This window comes from Pinus tabuliformis, chromosome 9 (assembly GCF_031772625.1).
Source record: "Pinus tabuliformis cultivar Carrire ecotype Pingquan chromosome 9, CPIR1, whole genome shotgun sequence".
Lineage (NCBI taxonomy): Eukaryota > Viridiplantae > Streptophyta > Pinopsida > Pinales > Pinaceae > Pinus > Pinus tabuliformis.
This window is the reverse complement of record NC_142307.1, coordinates 950388746-950405535: the sequence shown is the minus strand read 5'-3', so window position 1 is coordinate 950405535 and position 16790 is coordinate 950388746. Positions and strand designations below refer to the sequence as shown.

Genomic DNA, 16790 nt, shown 5'->3' with positions numbered 1-16790 from the left:
CCTAATCTACCTATCTTCACCGATGTTGAACTAAAAAAATTTAAATCTATGTTCAAAATATAATGTTCCAATTTCACAATGGATGTGCACCCAATAAAATGAGATACCAAACATGCACTACTTGTTTACGAAAACTAACAACTATTACTTGTACTTGTTTAGATATGCCACCAAACAATCAACTTGCGGCCAAAAACAAGCGGCGGCGTATTCTTTATGCACAACAAAAGGATCGAATAAATGCACGACGTCGACTACTTTATGAACAGCACAACAACCCTACTACTTCCTCTACATCCCTTCCCACCTCAAATGCTCTCCCACCTATACAAACCAACCCAGCACACGTTCATCATATCCAATATAACCCTCCCCTTAACGAAGAACACCGTCGCTTTCGAGAAAGGATTGATGGACTTTCTACCTTGCATGTTTGCACAACATGCAAGGAAGCATACCCAGGAATGAAAACAAAGCTCTTCCACAATAGACTCTCTTGTTTTCGTTGTGCATCATCTAAATCTACCAATCGTTTTTCTGAACTAAACAACATGGACCCTGGAGAACAACCCTGTGTCCTTCACCAATTAACCCAAGTTGAAGAAATGCTCATCGCACATGTCAACCCCATTCTACAAGTCACTCATTCCCGTGGTGGTCAATATAAATATAGTGGCCATACAATTAGCTTCCCTCAAGATATCACCAGTATTGCCAAATACTTACCCCGGATGCTCTCTGACTTAGACATCCTCATTGTGAAAAGGCAAAATCCATCTGAAAAGGCTTACGAATTCTACGTTTGCAAATCACGTGTCCTTGCAGCCCTTGAATACAAAATAAAATATGACCCTTACTACCGTGATGTTCAATTGAATTCATCTACAATTTCTACGCTGCCAGATCTCCCTACAGACATTTCTTCTCTTCTCCACAGTGTAACCACCTCCTCTTTTGAACCCCATCAAACCACTACTGATTCCACTTATAATCCTGATAATGTCATGCTACCTCCATTAGAAATCCAACCCTCTTCTTTCGTTCCAGTCCTCCCAAATTCATGTACTAAGTGTGACCACATTCGTAACTATTTGCACTCGACCCATTCAAGTTCAACAAGCTCTATCGATTGGCCTCCAATATCTCCAACCGCTATAAATGAATACAACACCATCGACCTCCTTGCCATGGCATTCCCCACACTCTTCCCTACAGGCATTGCAATGATCATGCAACCAAGACTTACAAAAGTTGAAATGCATGAATATGCTTTGCACTTGCTTCACTACCATGATAACCGCTTTGGCCAACACCCAAGATTCCGCTACTATCTTTATAACATTCTAATGCGCCACCGTAGCCAAGCAACAGCCAGTGTTTTCGTGAAGAAGTACATTGAGAACAACTTGCCAACAACGGTATCAGACCTACGCCAGTGTCTTCATGACTCTCCGGATTCAAGATTGCCAGAGCAAATAATGAGGTTTGGGTCAGCTCTACGAGGAACACGGTCTTTCTGGAACAAACGCCGATCTGAGCTGACTGACATGATCACGCAAATAGGAAGCCCAACATTCTTCTTCACTCTCAGTGCAGCTGATACTAAATGGCATGACTTGCATACGATCATGCCCACAAGTGTTCCTTCCACTTCAGTCAACCCCTTCCAGTGGAAAATCCAAAACATAATTAAAAACCCACATCTAACAACCCAATATATGCATTGTAGATTTACAATTTTCCTTGAAGAAATCCTTCAAAAAGGCCTCCATGCAACCGACCACTGGTGCAGGTATTATTTAATATCCATATCCCTCTACATTAATTTTATACATTGCATATACATGTATTAACTGAATGTACCCTTCATGTTATATTCAGATACGAATGGCAACATAGAGGATCCGCACACATTCATGGCTTCCTTTGGCTACAAAATGCACCAGACATGGACACACTTGATTGGGACAATGCATTAGAAGTTGCTAATGCACAGAAATATTTCGACCACTACGTAACTGCTTGGAATCCACGTCAGGCAGAACACCGAACTATTCCGCTTCACCAGTCAACAATTCATAACCCGTGTCTCCTTGACACAGCAGCAATATTCGCATCCAATCAATTTGAAGACTACACAGAGCTTGTCAACTGCGTTCAACGTCATACAAAGTGTCATGAATCTTCCTGTCTTCGTAAGAAAGACAATGTGCTTAGCTGCCGATATGGAGTACCGTGGGAATTGAAGTCCACTTCTTCACTTTTCATTGATGATAAGGGTCATAAAACCTATGTCCCTGCTCGCAATGATGAAAGATTGAATATTCACAACGCCGATCTACTCTCTATTTGGAGAGAAAATGTTGATTGCCAACCAGTCCTTTCTCGCCATGCTGTATTGAAATATATTTCAAAATATGCAACAAAAGCGGAGACAAGATCTGAGAGCTACCGTCAAATGCTATCGCGACTATCACAAAGTGCCCTTCCAGAAGCACCTACTAGTGGTGTCATCCGGAAACTCCTTACAGAAACCATTGTAGATAGAGACATTGGTGCACAAGAAATATGCCATATGTTACAAAAGCTACCTCTCTCTCTTTGCAGCCGTACATTCCGTTCTTTGAATGTCAACAGGGCTGTTTTCAAACGTGTTTCGCAAGATACTGAAAATCCTGGTTCGACACCAAACTTTATCGTTGCGTATATGAACAGGCCTGCCTCACTAGAACCACTGCCCCTCCTTGAAGCTGCTCGCTCGTGGTCATATTCTGCCCAGCGGAGAAGAAACCACTGGAAATACATATTCCCCCCAATGATTGTACATGTCTTTCCCCATTACAATGTCATTCCTTCCTCTACTAATCCTTCTTATGCCACCTTCTGTTGGAGTGAATTACTCTTGTATTTCCCCTTCCGAACACTCCCTGATGATATCGGTTCAACTGATGCAGAAATTATTGCACACTGGGAACAAAAAAAAGGTGCATATACACCATGGCATGTCCATCGCGAACCCGAAAACCCACAAAGCCCACCTACTGAAGATCAACCTACCCCACACACCCCCCCTGATTCCATGCAGATGAATGAATGGCAAATCCTCTCTCAACTACACCCAGGTTACAATATTGCAATTGATGACCTCGACATGATTGGCTACCGCGACTTCGATGTCAACCACAATTGGTCACAAAATACTTTCCCTCCCCCCTTGCAAGAAACTGCCATCAATTTCATTGAATTCAACTGCTCACCCATTCAAAACCAACATCATTCATTTTCCAACCTTCCCCATGAGCATACATTATCCCCTACCCAAAGCATAGCTTTCACCGCTGTTTTTTCACACTTCAAAACCCCTTCGCCAAAATCCCCACGGAAGATCATCGTACAAGGAACATCTGGCATAGGAAAATCCCATTTGATTAAATGCCTTCACCAAGCATTTGTGGAAAACTCGCCAGCCAACAAAAACCCTTTATTGTTACTTGCACCAACCGGCGTTGCAGCTTTCAACATAAATGCCCTCACCATTCACTCTGCCCTTCATATCCCTATCCAGACAATGCATCCTCTCGAAGGCCAGCCGCTCCTACACCTGCAAGAGCAACTCCGTCATGTAGAATACATCCTCATTGACGAAATGAGCTTCATTGGTCCAAAAATGCTTTCTCGCATTGACGATCGTCTAAGAGAGGCATTCCCTCTTCATCGAAATACACCATTTGGTAATCGCTCAATTATCCTTGTCGGAGATTTAGGCCAACTACCACCTGTAAAAGACATTCCTTTATATGCTGGGACATCGCGTGGCACTGCACTTTGGCGCAGCTTCGACATATTCATAACACTTTCAACCGTTTTCCGTCAACAAGGAGCTAGCTTGTCCCAGGTTGCTTTCCGGCAAATACTTGCAAATCTTAGGAATGGAATATCTACACTTGAAGATTGGCAACATCTAATGTCAAGAACAAGTTCATCTCTTACACATGAAGAGAAATGCACATTCGACGAGTCCATGCACCTATTCACAACAAAAAACGCAGTTGTCTTCCATAATAAGAAAATGCTCAAACAATTGAACATCCCAGTAGCACTTTGCTCTGCGGAACAACAAAGACAGAAAACTCCTACTACAACAGAAGATGAGCACCTACCTGCAAAGGTGCTCTTATGCAGTGAACAAAAAGTTATGCTCACCAGCAACTTATGGGTACATGCAGGCCTTGTCAATGGCGCGCTTGGGAAGGTCATCTCAATATTTTATTCAACTGACTCAAAGCCCCCAGCATTACCATCCTTTGTGGTTGTTGACTTTCAACAATACAGAGGAACACCGTGGGACATTTCACACCCAACATATGTACCCATTCCTCCCATCACAAGGGGTGCACGCCGTCAGATACCACTTCAAATGGCATGGGCTTTAACGATACACAAGTCACAAGGAATGACATTAGACAAAGCAACAGTGGACATCGGCACCAGAGAACGCCAAGGGCTAACATTCACTGCAATTTCAAGAGTGCGGTCACTAGCAGACATACACATCAATCCAGCATTCCCATTCTCCTGCATTGCACAAATGCACAAGAATCCATATCTTAAGCGTAGACAGCAAGAGGAATCATTCCTTGCATCAAAATCTATCCAGGATAATACACTTTAGCCAATCATACAACCCGCCTTCCAGAATTACCCACATGGTAAACACCACTCACTACATAACGAAGTTTCACATAGATTTCTTGCTATTACATTTAATTTCATATGATTTTATACTCATTTAGAATCGTTTAATTTATTTCGAATATTCAAACAAAATCGTCAAACATATTCATTGTCACTTACAGTGTTTCCTTTTTGGATTCCAACAGGTATGAATACATGCTACCTACGACAGTTGTACGAGTGTTGCGAAGAAACCCAGCAACAAGAACTTACATTACAAGATATGCAGACAAGGATCCTGCCACAACAATCCATCCCACTTTACCGTTTGCGCCCATCAATTACGTTGTTAAAGAATATAAGGAAACTACTTAAGATTACAATTCACATCCATGAAATGGATGCACACAGGCAGATGCGACATCAACTGCAGGAACAACTCGCACAACATGGCACCACAATAAACACTAACTGGTGTTGCCGATGCCATGACCCATCATGCATATATGATTAGCGGCTCATTCTCAATTACATCTCTACATAATGCTTTGATTGTACATATGTTTAGAAGCCAACGAATACTTTCATTGTATATATCTTTACTTATATCTGGCATGTTTAGTTATATCTTAATAGAACTGTTCTCTGTTGTATGAACAAAGAGTATTCAAGTACGTGGTCCACTGCTCTTTGTTTTGGGTTTTATGATTCAACCAACAACTTTTTTTATAAAGAAACACGTTTCTCACTTTAGATAGGTCGATGTTTACAACAACCTAGTGAAAAAGTAGTAAGGGAATTTATCCACATGCAGTAAAAATGAATGGAATATAAATTCATTCATTACAGCCACCATAATAAAGAAATAAACTAAACCTTGATGTCCAAAATCACAATCCTAAAATAATCTGATAGCCCTGCATTAAAAATCATTTAAATGATACAAAAAAGTGGAAGGGATGTTGTTGTCATATCATCTAACAGTTGTATGGAGAATGGTCATATGATATTTCTTCTTATCAACTGCAATGTCCATGTTCACAAAAGCACATACAGCAAATCATAGCTGTAGGTTATGATTTGCAGTGTCTGAATGATATACTACTCCATAATCAACGAGAAGATCCACAAGGAGAGGTGGTTAAGGCATCATGGCTTCAACTAGACACAATGTTGTGAAAAGTCAAAGACGATATGGACCCATAGGTTGCTGCCACGTATTGATACTTACAATTTTCTGATCAGTAACATATGACTTATCTAAAAAAATTTAACATCTGTTATCACATCATCAACAGTCCACTAATGGTGTTCAAAAGGACATACCGGTAACCATAAGGTTTTTTTGAGCCTTTTGTATCATCATTTATCCTTTAGAATAATCCAGATCTCCCCTTGCCATTTCATCTTCTACAAAATACGATAATGAGAGTGCTGGGTTTCTTTTTTGAAATATAAAACTAGCCCATTCTATAATACTAATTATAATATCAGTTAAACACAATTTTTACTCTTTTCTAGATATCAACGACAATATTCAGAAACCATTACATTCAGCGAAGCTTCTTCTTTAATATGGTAAGTGGATGAGGTTAATTATAAAATGTTAACAGTATCCATCAACACTGCGTTTCATTTGGTTTTTGTGTTAATTTCCAAGCATCTGTTAATGCTCCTTGTCATCCGTTGCAGCTTGAGATCAATCTACTAACATAGAATTTTGATACCGCTTAGATTTAATACAGCATAAAACTAGAGTGTATAGGGAATATGTTTCTGCTGCTTGTAGGAATGTATCCCATAGGAAAACTGCCTAAGACTCTAGAAGCAGTTACACTAAAAATTAACTCACAGGTGTGTGTGTGTATTGCATAAAGCAAGGTAGACTGACAAGCGAACTATAATAATATGAGACTGATAACCAGAGTCTGCTTGCCACCCTTTCCTCTCAGTCCAGATTGCAGAACTCTGCATCAACGAAGGCATGTTCCAGACAGAATGTATATAATTGATGGAGGTGGCATGTTACCTTCTGGGCTATGAAAGTTGTTTGAACTTTCTCCTCAATGATAAATTGATTTCCCTACAACCACCTTCCATTTCCAACACCAAAACAGTCCGATTCTTTGCAAACAATTAGCAGGAAAGACTGAACTGGAAATTATTTCATAACTGAATACAATACAGTGGTAATCTATCTTTGAATGGCATTCAACTGCTAGAGACCTTAAAAAATATAGTAACCTCCTATGAACCTTCACCCAAACATCATCCAACTGAATCTACTAGACATACAATGTACTGATCATTTGCAACAACCATCCCTTGTAATTTTTTCTTCATTTCTTCCAATAAGAATATTAAACATCTCAAAACTATGTTACCAGAAACAGTAAACAGGAAACAAAATGAGACAAACAGTGGAATTTAGAGGTTTCGCATTCAAAAAATGAGGAGAGAGAAAAAATAAGAAAATATAAAGAAAACATAAAAAAAACATTCATTTATATAGCAAACATTCATTTACGTAGCTGAAAATGTAATAATCCCATTTATGATTTACCCCTAATGGATTAGTGTGTATGGCCAGACCCTGGGCCGAAAGGGCAGATCCAAACCTGGGTTGCATCATCAATGTTAACATTTAGGCCCAACATTACAGAGTATCAGCACTTAGTACCATTTTTGTCAAATGACCCAACCTTCCTTGGACAATGATAGATTGGGGTTCTCCATTGACACATACCATGTTTTGTTAATTAAACGTGCCAAAGTTTTGAAACTAACTAACAAGCATGTCCTCAAGTTGTCTAAGCAGATTCGAAAGATGGGTATTAGCATATGCAGATCAAATTAAACTTACTATATTAATATCTTGATGCTTCATATTCTAGGACTGCGGTATTCTAACGTATTATTTTAGTACTTAGAAGTGCATTTCAAGAAGATATAACGAAGAGCAATTACTTACGTGTATTTTTTTTAGTAAACGCCTGCCTTGCAATTTTGAGATGCAGGACTGCAAATTCACATTTTTGGAGTTGATTGGGTTTATCTCTTATGTTTTTGTTATGTTTTCTTGTTGGGATTTTGGAATCAACTGAGTGGGCTTTTTGTCCATTATTTCGCTCTCTTTAAAAAAACTTCTATGAACCCTTTCTCATCCAATTGCACAAGACTATTTTTTGGTTCATCTATATAAATGATATTAAATGAATTTTATGAAAAGCATCTTACAATTAGTTAATGTTTTAGTTATAGTGTGAACCACCAATGTAAGTGATTTGTTTTAATAATATTTGCAAATCTAATTCGCCGCTTTTCAATTACCATGTAAAACACTGTAATTTACTTTTCCGCTGGTACACGCTGGTCATCGTGGTTAGTGCCTTCGTCACTACTGAGCTTTATATATGCTTGCCTATCTATAGAAGTTTCCTCCTTTTACTAATCCTATCGGCCTCTCTTTGTACTTTTGGGACAATTGCTAGTTAAATATTCTTAAACGGCCTAATCTAACTACGAAATAGCCGTTTGCTAGTTAAATTTTAATCTACCACTAAATGAGGCGACTTTGTAACCATAAAGGCGACAAGATCTGATTATGATATACATGGGTTCTCGTTTAAAGGCAATCACTGTCCATATTTTCGGCGTTTGGTTTCCATTTTTTTAACTAAGAAAGAAATATATTTAAGTATTTTTAAAATACATCCAAACGGGGTATCTTTTTAAGAAAATTAAATGTTACCGATGAAATACATATTTCAATTTTAATTATTATTTTGGTGTGTAATTAATTCTGAGAATATTTTATTTGAAATTATTAGGCGTGAAAGCCTAATTTCGAATTCATAATTCCATGTGAGCAGTCGACGTCCACCAAGTCACTTTAGCGCTCATACAAGGCACCGAGAGGAGCATCTCACAACATATGTTTTATTAATTATTGTTTTCAATGAATTAATGGAATTTAAGCAATTTTATTATATATATATTTAAAACGAAACAAAAAAATATTTGAATCAGCAATTACATTAAAATAATAATCCGTTTAATTCAAATTTTCAATTTTGATTGAAATTATTTATCCTAATTTTGTAATCAACGTGGAATAAAAAAATTAAAATTATTATTTTTATTTAAATTAAGTGTATTTTTTTAAAATTTTATTTTATGGTTAAAAGGTTGAAAATTCTTGTTATTGATGTCAAAGGATGTCTAAATGATAGCATTTTTATTTCGTTCTAATGATATTTGGTACGACTTTTGGAAATATTATTTTTGGATTTTTGATGTCCTATTTTGATACTCTTTATTTGAATGTAGTTTTATTCTAATTACTTAGCTCAAATGGGAGCATAATGTATATGGTTGGAAAGCTTATTTTATTTGATAAATGACATGCCTTATAACTCTTTACAATTAAAGAGAAATGCTTTTTTGAATCCTCATTATACATTCTGAGAGTGGACAAGTAAACTCTAACCCAACATCTAAAGCTCTATAAAAAAGTGATGAGCAGGAGGGTTTTAGCGACTCATTCAAGCAAATCGGTTTTGTTCTACGGAAATAAAGAAGCAAGTTTGAGTTTCATACCTCATGAACCAAGGGGAAAGGAAGTGAAGGTAAGTTGGATGAATTTTTATGGGGTATATTCTTTATCCTAGTTAGGTTGTAAAAAGGTGTTTTGGGCACACTTTTTGAGAAATTGTTTTGGTTATGGTTAGAAGGAGGTCAAACTCTGTTGTGAAGGAGGTTGAAAATTTCAACCCTATTGGAAATCGAATTTCACCCTTGTTGGAGATCGGGTTTCTTTTGTGTTGGACGTTGAGTTTCAACCTTGTTGGAGGCTAAATATCAACCGTATTAGAGGCTAAGTTTTTGCCTAATCAAAGGCTAAGTGTCCCCAATGCAAAAACTATGAACTCCATTTTCAATGGTTTGTTAGATTCATAATTTTTAAAGTTATGTTGTGTGAATCAACTAAATAAATTTGGGACAAGTTTGTAAGCAACTATGAAGGAGATGAGAAAAGTAAAGAAGGAAAAGCTTTAGACTTTCTAGAGATAATTTGAAAGCTTGAAAATGAATGATGAAGAAGACGTTGCTATTTATTTTCTTCGAGTAGATGAAGTAGTTAATTTTCTCGAAGGACTTGGTGAAAAAGTTGAAGAAACAATAGTTGTTCAAAAAACTTCGAGGCCTCTTCCTTTGTGTTTTCATGCCAAAGTCTCTATCATAGAAGAATTAAAGGATTTGGAGAATCTAAAACTATATGAGCTTCACAAAATTCTCACTACATATGAAATGAGGACAAGAACTCATCACATAAGGAAGCAATATTTAAAGCATCTAAAAGTCAAGAAAATGCAAGTTTGGTGACTACTCTAGTGATGAATCTGATATAGAAATGACTTAGCTAGTCACAAAACTAAAGAAATATCCAAATCTAAAGGTAAGTCAGCTCTTAGGTGAAAGCATGGAGTTGGGTTACACTTTTTGGCGACAGAAGGTGCGTTTGGGTGGGAAAAAAAGCTTGATCAACCTATTTAAGCACTCGATTGAGCCTTTCTTAAGCTCTTGATTGGGTTGTTTGAGGGCTTAAACAATTTAACCCGAGGTTAGCCAAGAGCTTGATTGAGCCATGTTTTTGAAATTTCACGCCAATACAACCTAGGCATGGAATTAAAAAGTGGCTCGATTGAGCCTTAAAGCTAGATCCAACCTTAAAGCTAGATCGAGCTATAGGCTAGATCGAGCTTTAAAGTGAGCCTTTTATTTAACCATGATAAGGGATCGATTGAGGGTTTCTTAAACCCTTGATCAAGCGATTTGAATTTTGAAATCAAGTGCTCAACGAGCCTCTTAAGTCCTAAAATCCATAATTTCTAGCACCCCTTCTGCAAAATTTCCTGCAACACCATTTTGTACCCTAGCAGACTTAGGGCTAAATTTGTCCTTAGGTGGCGGAGTTGATCATGTTGGATTCATGAAGGAATCATCTATCCAATGGCATATGACTTTGACATTTTCGAATTTATATGATATTTTTCATCTAATTTCTTTTAAACATAATGCTTGAAATTGTTTTGAACTGTTTTAAAGAGGTTGAATAAAAAATCAATATCATAAAATATACACAATGAAAAAATTTCAAAAAATACCACTATCTTCGTTTACGAGTCCTCTATAAAGGGTACTTTTGGTTTTTCAATTTATTTAAATAGTTGAAAAAAACCTTACGCGAACACGTGTCTGCAAAATGCAATTGAAATATTACTTCACCAACTTCGAAAAATAATAAATATATATATATATATATATATATATATATATATATATATATATATATAAAAAATATATTTTAATATTAAAAATTAGCTCTCTCCGTGTAGATCATGCTTTTATTATATATATATATATATATATATATATATATATATATAATATACACATTTTAGACTAAGTTATGCTACATGAACGCATGCATACTTCTTAAGATGTGTGAACCTTTGCAAGGACAAACATTTCATTTAATGGAAAATTGACATATTATACGACACTAACTATTTTTTGCAAAAAATATCATTAGGACAACAACATAATTCTCCCCAAGTTGTATTTTTATTTTGAATCAAAAGTCACAATGCTTATATGAATTTTGTGGGCTTCAATTCAATAAAAGAGGAAAAACTTGAAATTTGATTGCCACATTTGGCCCAAAAGTTTAACCCATATTCATGCTTTCACCCTTTCATCTATTTTAATTGTGGTAATATAGGACATTTTGCTGCCAAGTGTCCTTTCAAGGAAGATATTGATGATATGGAAGAACCTATAAAAAGGGTCTTCAAAGGAAAATCTTCAAAAAAGTAAAATATCTACTCCAAAAAGGATAATGATTTCTGTGAATAAGAGAATATGGATCTGATGATGATGGAAGAGAGATCTTATTTGCAGACACAAATTAAGAATCCAACATAGACAAATAAGAAGAGAAAAAGAAAAAAATAGAAGAAGAAGGTGTTGAAGGCATAGTAGATCTTGAAGCAAAACTCATCATTGCATTAGAAGAGTTTGATGACCTTGGGAAGAAGAAAAAAAGCCTATGTGAGGAAATAATCTTCATAAAGACTAAAGAGAGGAAGCAAAAAGAGTGGAAGTTTTGAATAACCAGCTAAAAGAAAAGGAAGAAAACTATGAAAAGTTTGAAGCATGAATTTTCTCATTAAGGAAAGAGCTATATAGGTTCAACAAAAACATGAAAATATCTAAAACGATAGATGTTATTCTCAATTTTCAAAGAAAGGAGAGAAGACTTTAGGAGGAGTCTTGAAATGTTGCTACACCAAAATGCTATGTTGATGCTATCAAAATTCCCATTCATAATGCAAGTAGCAATATGATAAGGAAAAAGGAATAACAATCTTCTCCATAGTAGATCAACTCTAGAAGAACTATTCTATAAAGGAAATCATACATAGCCAGGTATCAAAATATTCTTATGGGTCACTACTTTTTATGCAAAAATTTTGGACATCAGGTAAGGGAGTGTAAAGCTTATAATGATTATGAAAAAGGTTCTCACCAAATCTCTAGGAATAAGGTTGTAGACAACAAAATTAGAGATACTGATGACTTCAATAACATAAATCATAATTCATTTCTCCATTATCCAAGTAAATTATAGAGTGTTACATATGCAATAATTTTGGACATATGGCACAAGACTATCCTACAAAAACAAGAGAAGGAGTTTGGACAAAAAATAGGAAGAATCACCAATAGAGAAATGCATGCTGGTTATGTATGCTTGAAACAATCAAAGTCAGTGGTATGTTGATAGCAAGCATGTTGAAGTTTGTATCTCGGGAAGGTAATTTTGCATAGGCCTTGTGTCCAGGTGTGTAGAAGTTGCCCACATCTCCTTAGAACATTTCCTCTAGGTTGAGCAAGTTGCTGATGTAACTTAGCCTAAGTTTAACTTATTAAAAGAACATATTAATGTGTTGGCATATTAAGCTAAAATTAAAATTAGGAAATGTAAAGTAATTTACTTTAGTGAATAAGTTTTAAGCTTAGCCATCGATCTCAAGTGATGGAAGATTTAATCTCGATTATCAATCATTTTGGGATTAGGGATAGGGTTTTAGCTTAATGTAAAGTTATAAAAGCAAGGTTTAGGAGGAGTAGAAGGCATACTACAAAAACACTAGCCTCAGGAAGAGGAGTGTGTACTCCACTATGTCGAGTTCGGGGAAGGTGCAAGGAGTAGCTAGAGAGCCATATCTAGATCATTCAGGGAAGATCGAGGGAAAAATATAGGGCTTGATTAGGTGGATAAATCTAGGTTTATTATTGTATATGTAAACCTTCAGTTGGGAATTATCCTAGGACAGGAGCCTAAGTAGGTTTTGAGTTTTATTAATGATGAACTAATTTGTTGGGAAAAATTCTATTTGTGATTCATGTGATTTAGATTGTAATTTACATCCACTGAATACTATGTGTTAGGAACTTAGTTGCGTATTGTTCAATAATGTATTCTATGGAATTAAATGATGGGTGTTGGGTTTGCGGAAAATATAACATGCTATCAGAGCTAACACTTTGAATAGATCATTATAGATAGGCTTAGCTACGATTGTATGAACCAATTTTTATTTTTATTTTTAAGGGACAAAGTAAATCAATCGATTGGGAGTAAAAGTTTTCTACAGGTCAATTTTGTTTAGCATGAAATTAAAAATAAAAAATAAAAAAAGAAGTTGCGGGGGGGGGGGGTCGACTGGGTGAATGATAAGCCTAACCCATCTTCCATAGTTGAAAGGAGCCGCCACTCAGCCATCAGAGCAACCGACAATAGCCAAGATAGGTCGACGCATAGTGTGCATGCATGCGACTAGTGTCAACTAGCAGAGGTCAGGAATTATAGATTAAAGGTGGTCGACAACAGGGGTGCACACTAGACTGTCAAACCCTACAATCACCCACTGACCAACAAAACAACCAGATCATAACCACAATACATAACTTGCAGAGACAAGGTTGTGGCAGGGTGTTGAAGATGTGAATGATCCATCAAAAGCAGTGAACAACATCGCAGGTCAACATGGTTGAAAGAATGACCACCAGAGGTGGTTGAGGGTCGGCCTAAGGACCCATCGATAAATAGTGTGTGAAATTTGCTGGGTAGATTCTCAACACAGTCACATGACTATTGTAATTGATTGTTCCATGAAGCTGGAAATAAAGAAATATGGTTAGAGTGCAAGCGACATGATTTGCTAGGCTGATAGGCTATGCGAGGATGCTATAGGGCAAGAGATCGGCATCAGGGCTAAGTGCTATGGGACCTGTGGGACATGCATGTGATAGGGATTTAGAGCATGGTGCTAATTTTATCAAGTATAGGGTGCCCAATAGACTAGCAGGTTAAACTGTGGAGGGTTGACATGGAGGAAGAAGTCACTGTTGTAGTTTGATAAGAGATGAGTTGAGGTTGGGAGTTGATAGGATGGTAAGAGCATCAATAAGGCTCACAAAGGAGACATAAAGTTGATGTTAGGCATGAGAGGATCCATCTAGGATGTGGTAGGTTGAGAGAGTTTTTGGCTACATGCATATAAAGGCGAGGAAAAGAAGGTTCCAGTAGCCAAGGGCAGAAAGATGTGCTAAAAGCCAAGGCATGTGAATAGGATTTTCCAACCAATCAATAGTCCTAAAGGAAGCAACGCAAGCCAAATGATAGCCATATGAGTCATGTTCAATTACCAATGGGAGAAGGGTTAGCATGCAGGGAGGAATTCAAGTAGACAAAGAGAATTTGCGTAAGGTCATGAGGAAAATTTAACCAATGAGAGAAAAGATAGAGGATTATGCTATGGGTTGAGTGTTGCATTGGGAACGATCAAGAAATTGTGAGATGCAGTGGACAACAAGAGTTGTTGGGTAGAGGATATGTTGCAACAGGAGTGATCCAACAGTCGTTGGTAGAACTGGTAGTAGCCAGTAATAGGTATGAAGGATAGTACTAACAACTAATAGGATTGGTGGAGGTCACCCCTCAGAGGAAGAGAGGAATACCGTACCAGTCAGGGGATTAGAAACAAATTTCATGGGTGTATTAAAGGACCAAGACAAACCCACAATAGTGTTATAAGGACTTAACGTGGGATCAATGTTAGAGATATATATTGAGCAGTAGGCTCTGAATACTAAGTTGATATTGGGCACTCAATGTTCTAATTTGGAAGATGGGAAGGAGTCCTCTTCCAGATCTATCAAGATGAGTTGGTATGAGCTAACATTGATGGATGCTCAGGAGTAGGATCCTGGGAGCATGGTTGGATGTAACAAGTTTTCAGATCATATTCTGAAATAGGTAACAGGGAAGTCTTTTAGTTCAGAGGGAGCAACTACAATAATGGATTACGTGGTGATATTGGAGATATATCTATGTGGAGGAGGTTTTTCTAGAAGTACCTTCTTTGTTAAGAGGGATTTTTGAAATTTATAGCACGGGTAGGTACTTCTACACATGCCTTGTGTCTAGGCATACAAAAGTCACCTACATCTGCATATAACACTTGTTATAGGTTGAGAAAGTTGCTGATGTAACTTAGCCTAAGTTTAACTTAGGAAAATCACATATTAATATGCTGGATTATTGAGCTAAAATAAAAATTAGGAAAAGTAAAGTAATTTACAATAGTGAATAAGTTTTAATCTTAGCCATCAATCTCAGGTGAAGTGAGATCTTATCTTAGCCATCAATCACTTTGAGATTAGGGTTAGGGTTTAGCTCAATGTAAAGTTATAAAAGTAGGGCTGAGGAGGAGGAAAAGACACACTACAATGGAACTAGCCCCAGGAGGACGAGGAGTGTGATACTCTAGTGTGTCGGGTCCAAGGAAGAGGTAAGGAGAAGCTAGGGAGACATATCAAGATCAGTTAGGGAATATCAGAGGACATATCTGGGGCTTGATCAAGTAGATAACTCTAGGTTTATTGTTGTATATGTAATTCCTTAGTTGGGCTATTATCCCAAGATGGGATCCTAAGTAGGTTATGAGTTTTATTAATGATGAATTGTTTTGTTGGGAATAAATCTGTTTGTGATTCATGTGATTAGGTCATAATTTTCTTTTACTGAATATTATGTGTGAGGAACTTAGTTGTGTATTTTTTCAGTAATTTATTACTTGGAAACAAATTATGGGTGCTATGTTTGTGGAAAGTCTAAGAGGGTGCTCTTGACACATGACCAAATATCAAAAGAAATTTATTACTCTAAAATAAGAAAAAGGAGGAAATGTATCTTTTGGAGACAATGGATATGCAAGAATCACTGGAAGATGTGCCATATGCCTTGACTGTGGTAGGAATAAAGAACAAAATGTTTTGTACATTGAAATACTCAAACTTAATCTTTTAAGTGTCATCCATATGTGTGATCAAGGTTATGATCTTACTTTTCGTGCTTAATATTGTGAAATAAGGAATACTAAACTAGGAATATTAGTGGGAAGAGTGACAAGGACTCCTATAAATGCACATATTCTTGATGAAATTTGAGGAGAAAAATGATACATTAGATATAAATATTAGGGTTGGTTATAACATAAAAGGCTAGGACATTTGAGCTTTAACAATTTGGTAAAAATCAATGTAACAGAAGCAATGAGAGATATGCCCAAAATCTTGAAACCAACAAGTGTCATATGTGAATCTTTCCAACATGGGAAATAGACAAGAATGAGCTTCAAATCAAGGGAGTGCTCGACATTAAGACCACTAGATATTGTTAACACATATCTATGTAGACCAATAAGAGCACCAACCCTTGAAAGGTGAAAGGTACTTTATGTTGTTTATTGGTGATTATACTAGAATGAGAGGGCCTTGGCCATCTTTTGTCCCAAGTGCACTAGAAAGCATCCTAGGAACGAATGTTCATTGCACTCTATAGAAGTGTGATTTGTCTGTGAAGAAGACCATCCTACGAATCAGTGCCCTTCCTTGCCCGGATTTAAAGCTATGTACCAAGGGGCTGAAGGAGCCACTAAACCACCCTATTTCATGAACCAAAGGAGGCCACTGGACCCAGAACT

The 16790-nt window shown here is 36.9% G+C and overlaps 1 protein-coding gene across 1 annotated transcript; it reads left to right on the top strand.

Annotated features, from left to right (window-relative positions):
• Positions 1-1346: 1346 nt before the first annotated feature.
• Positions 1347-5049, top strand: LOC149151883 (uncharacterized). Its single transcript, XM_089443306.1, has 3 exons — positions 1347-1483; positions 1882-4341; positions 4881-5049. The coding sequence occupies exons 1-3, from the start codon at positions 1347-1349 to the stop codon at positions 5047-5049; spliced, it is 2766 nt and encodes a 921-aa protein (XP_089299432.1).
• Positions 5050-16790: the final 11741 nt, after the last annotated feature.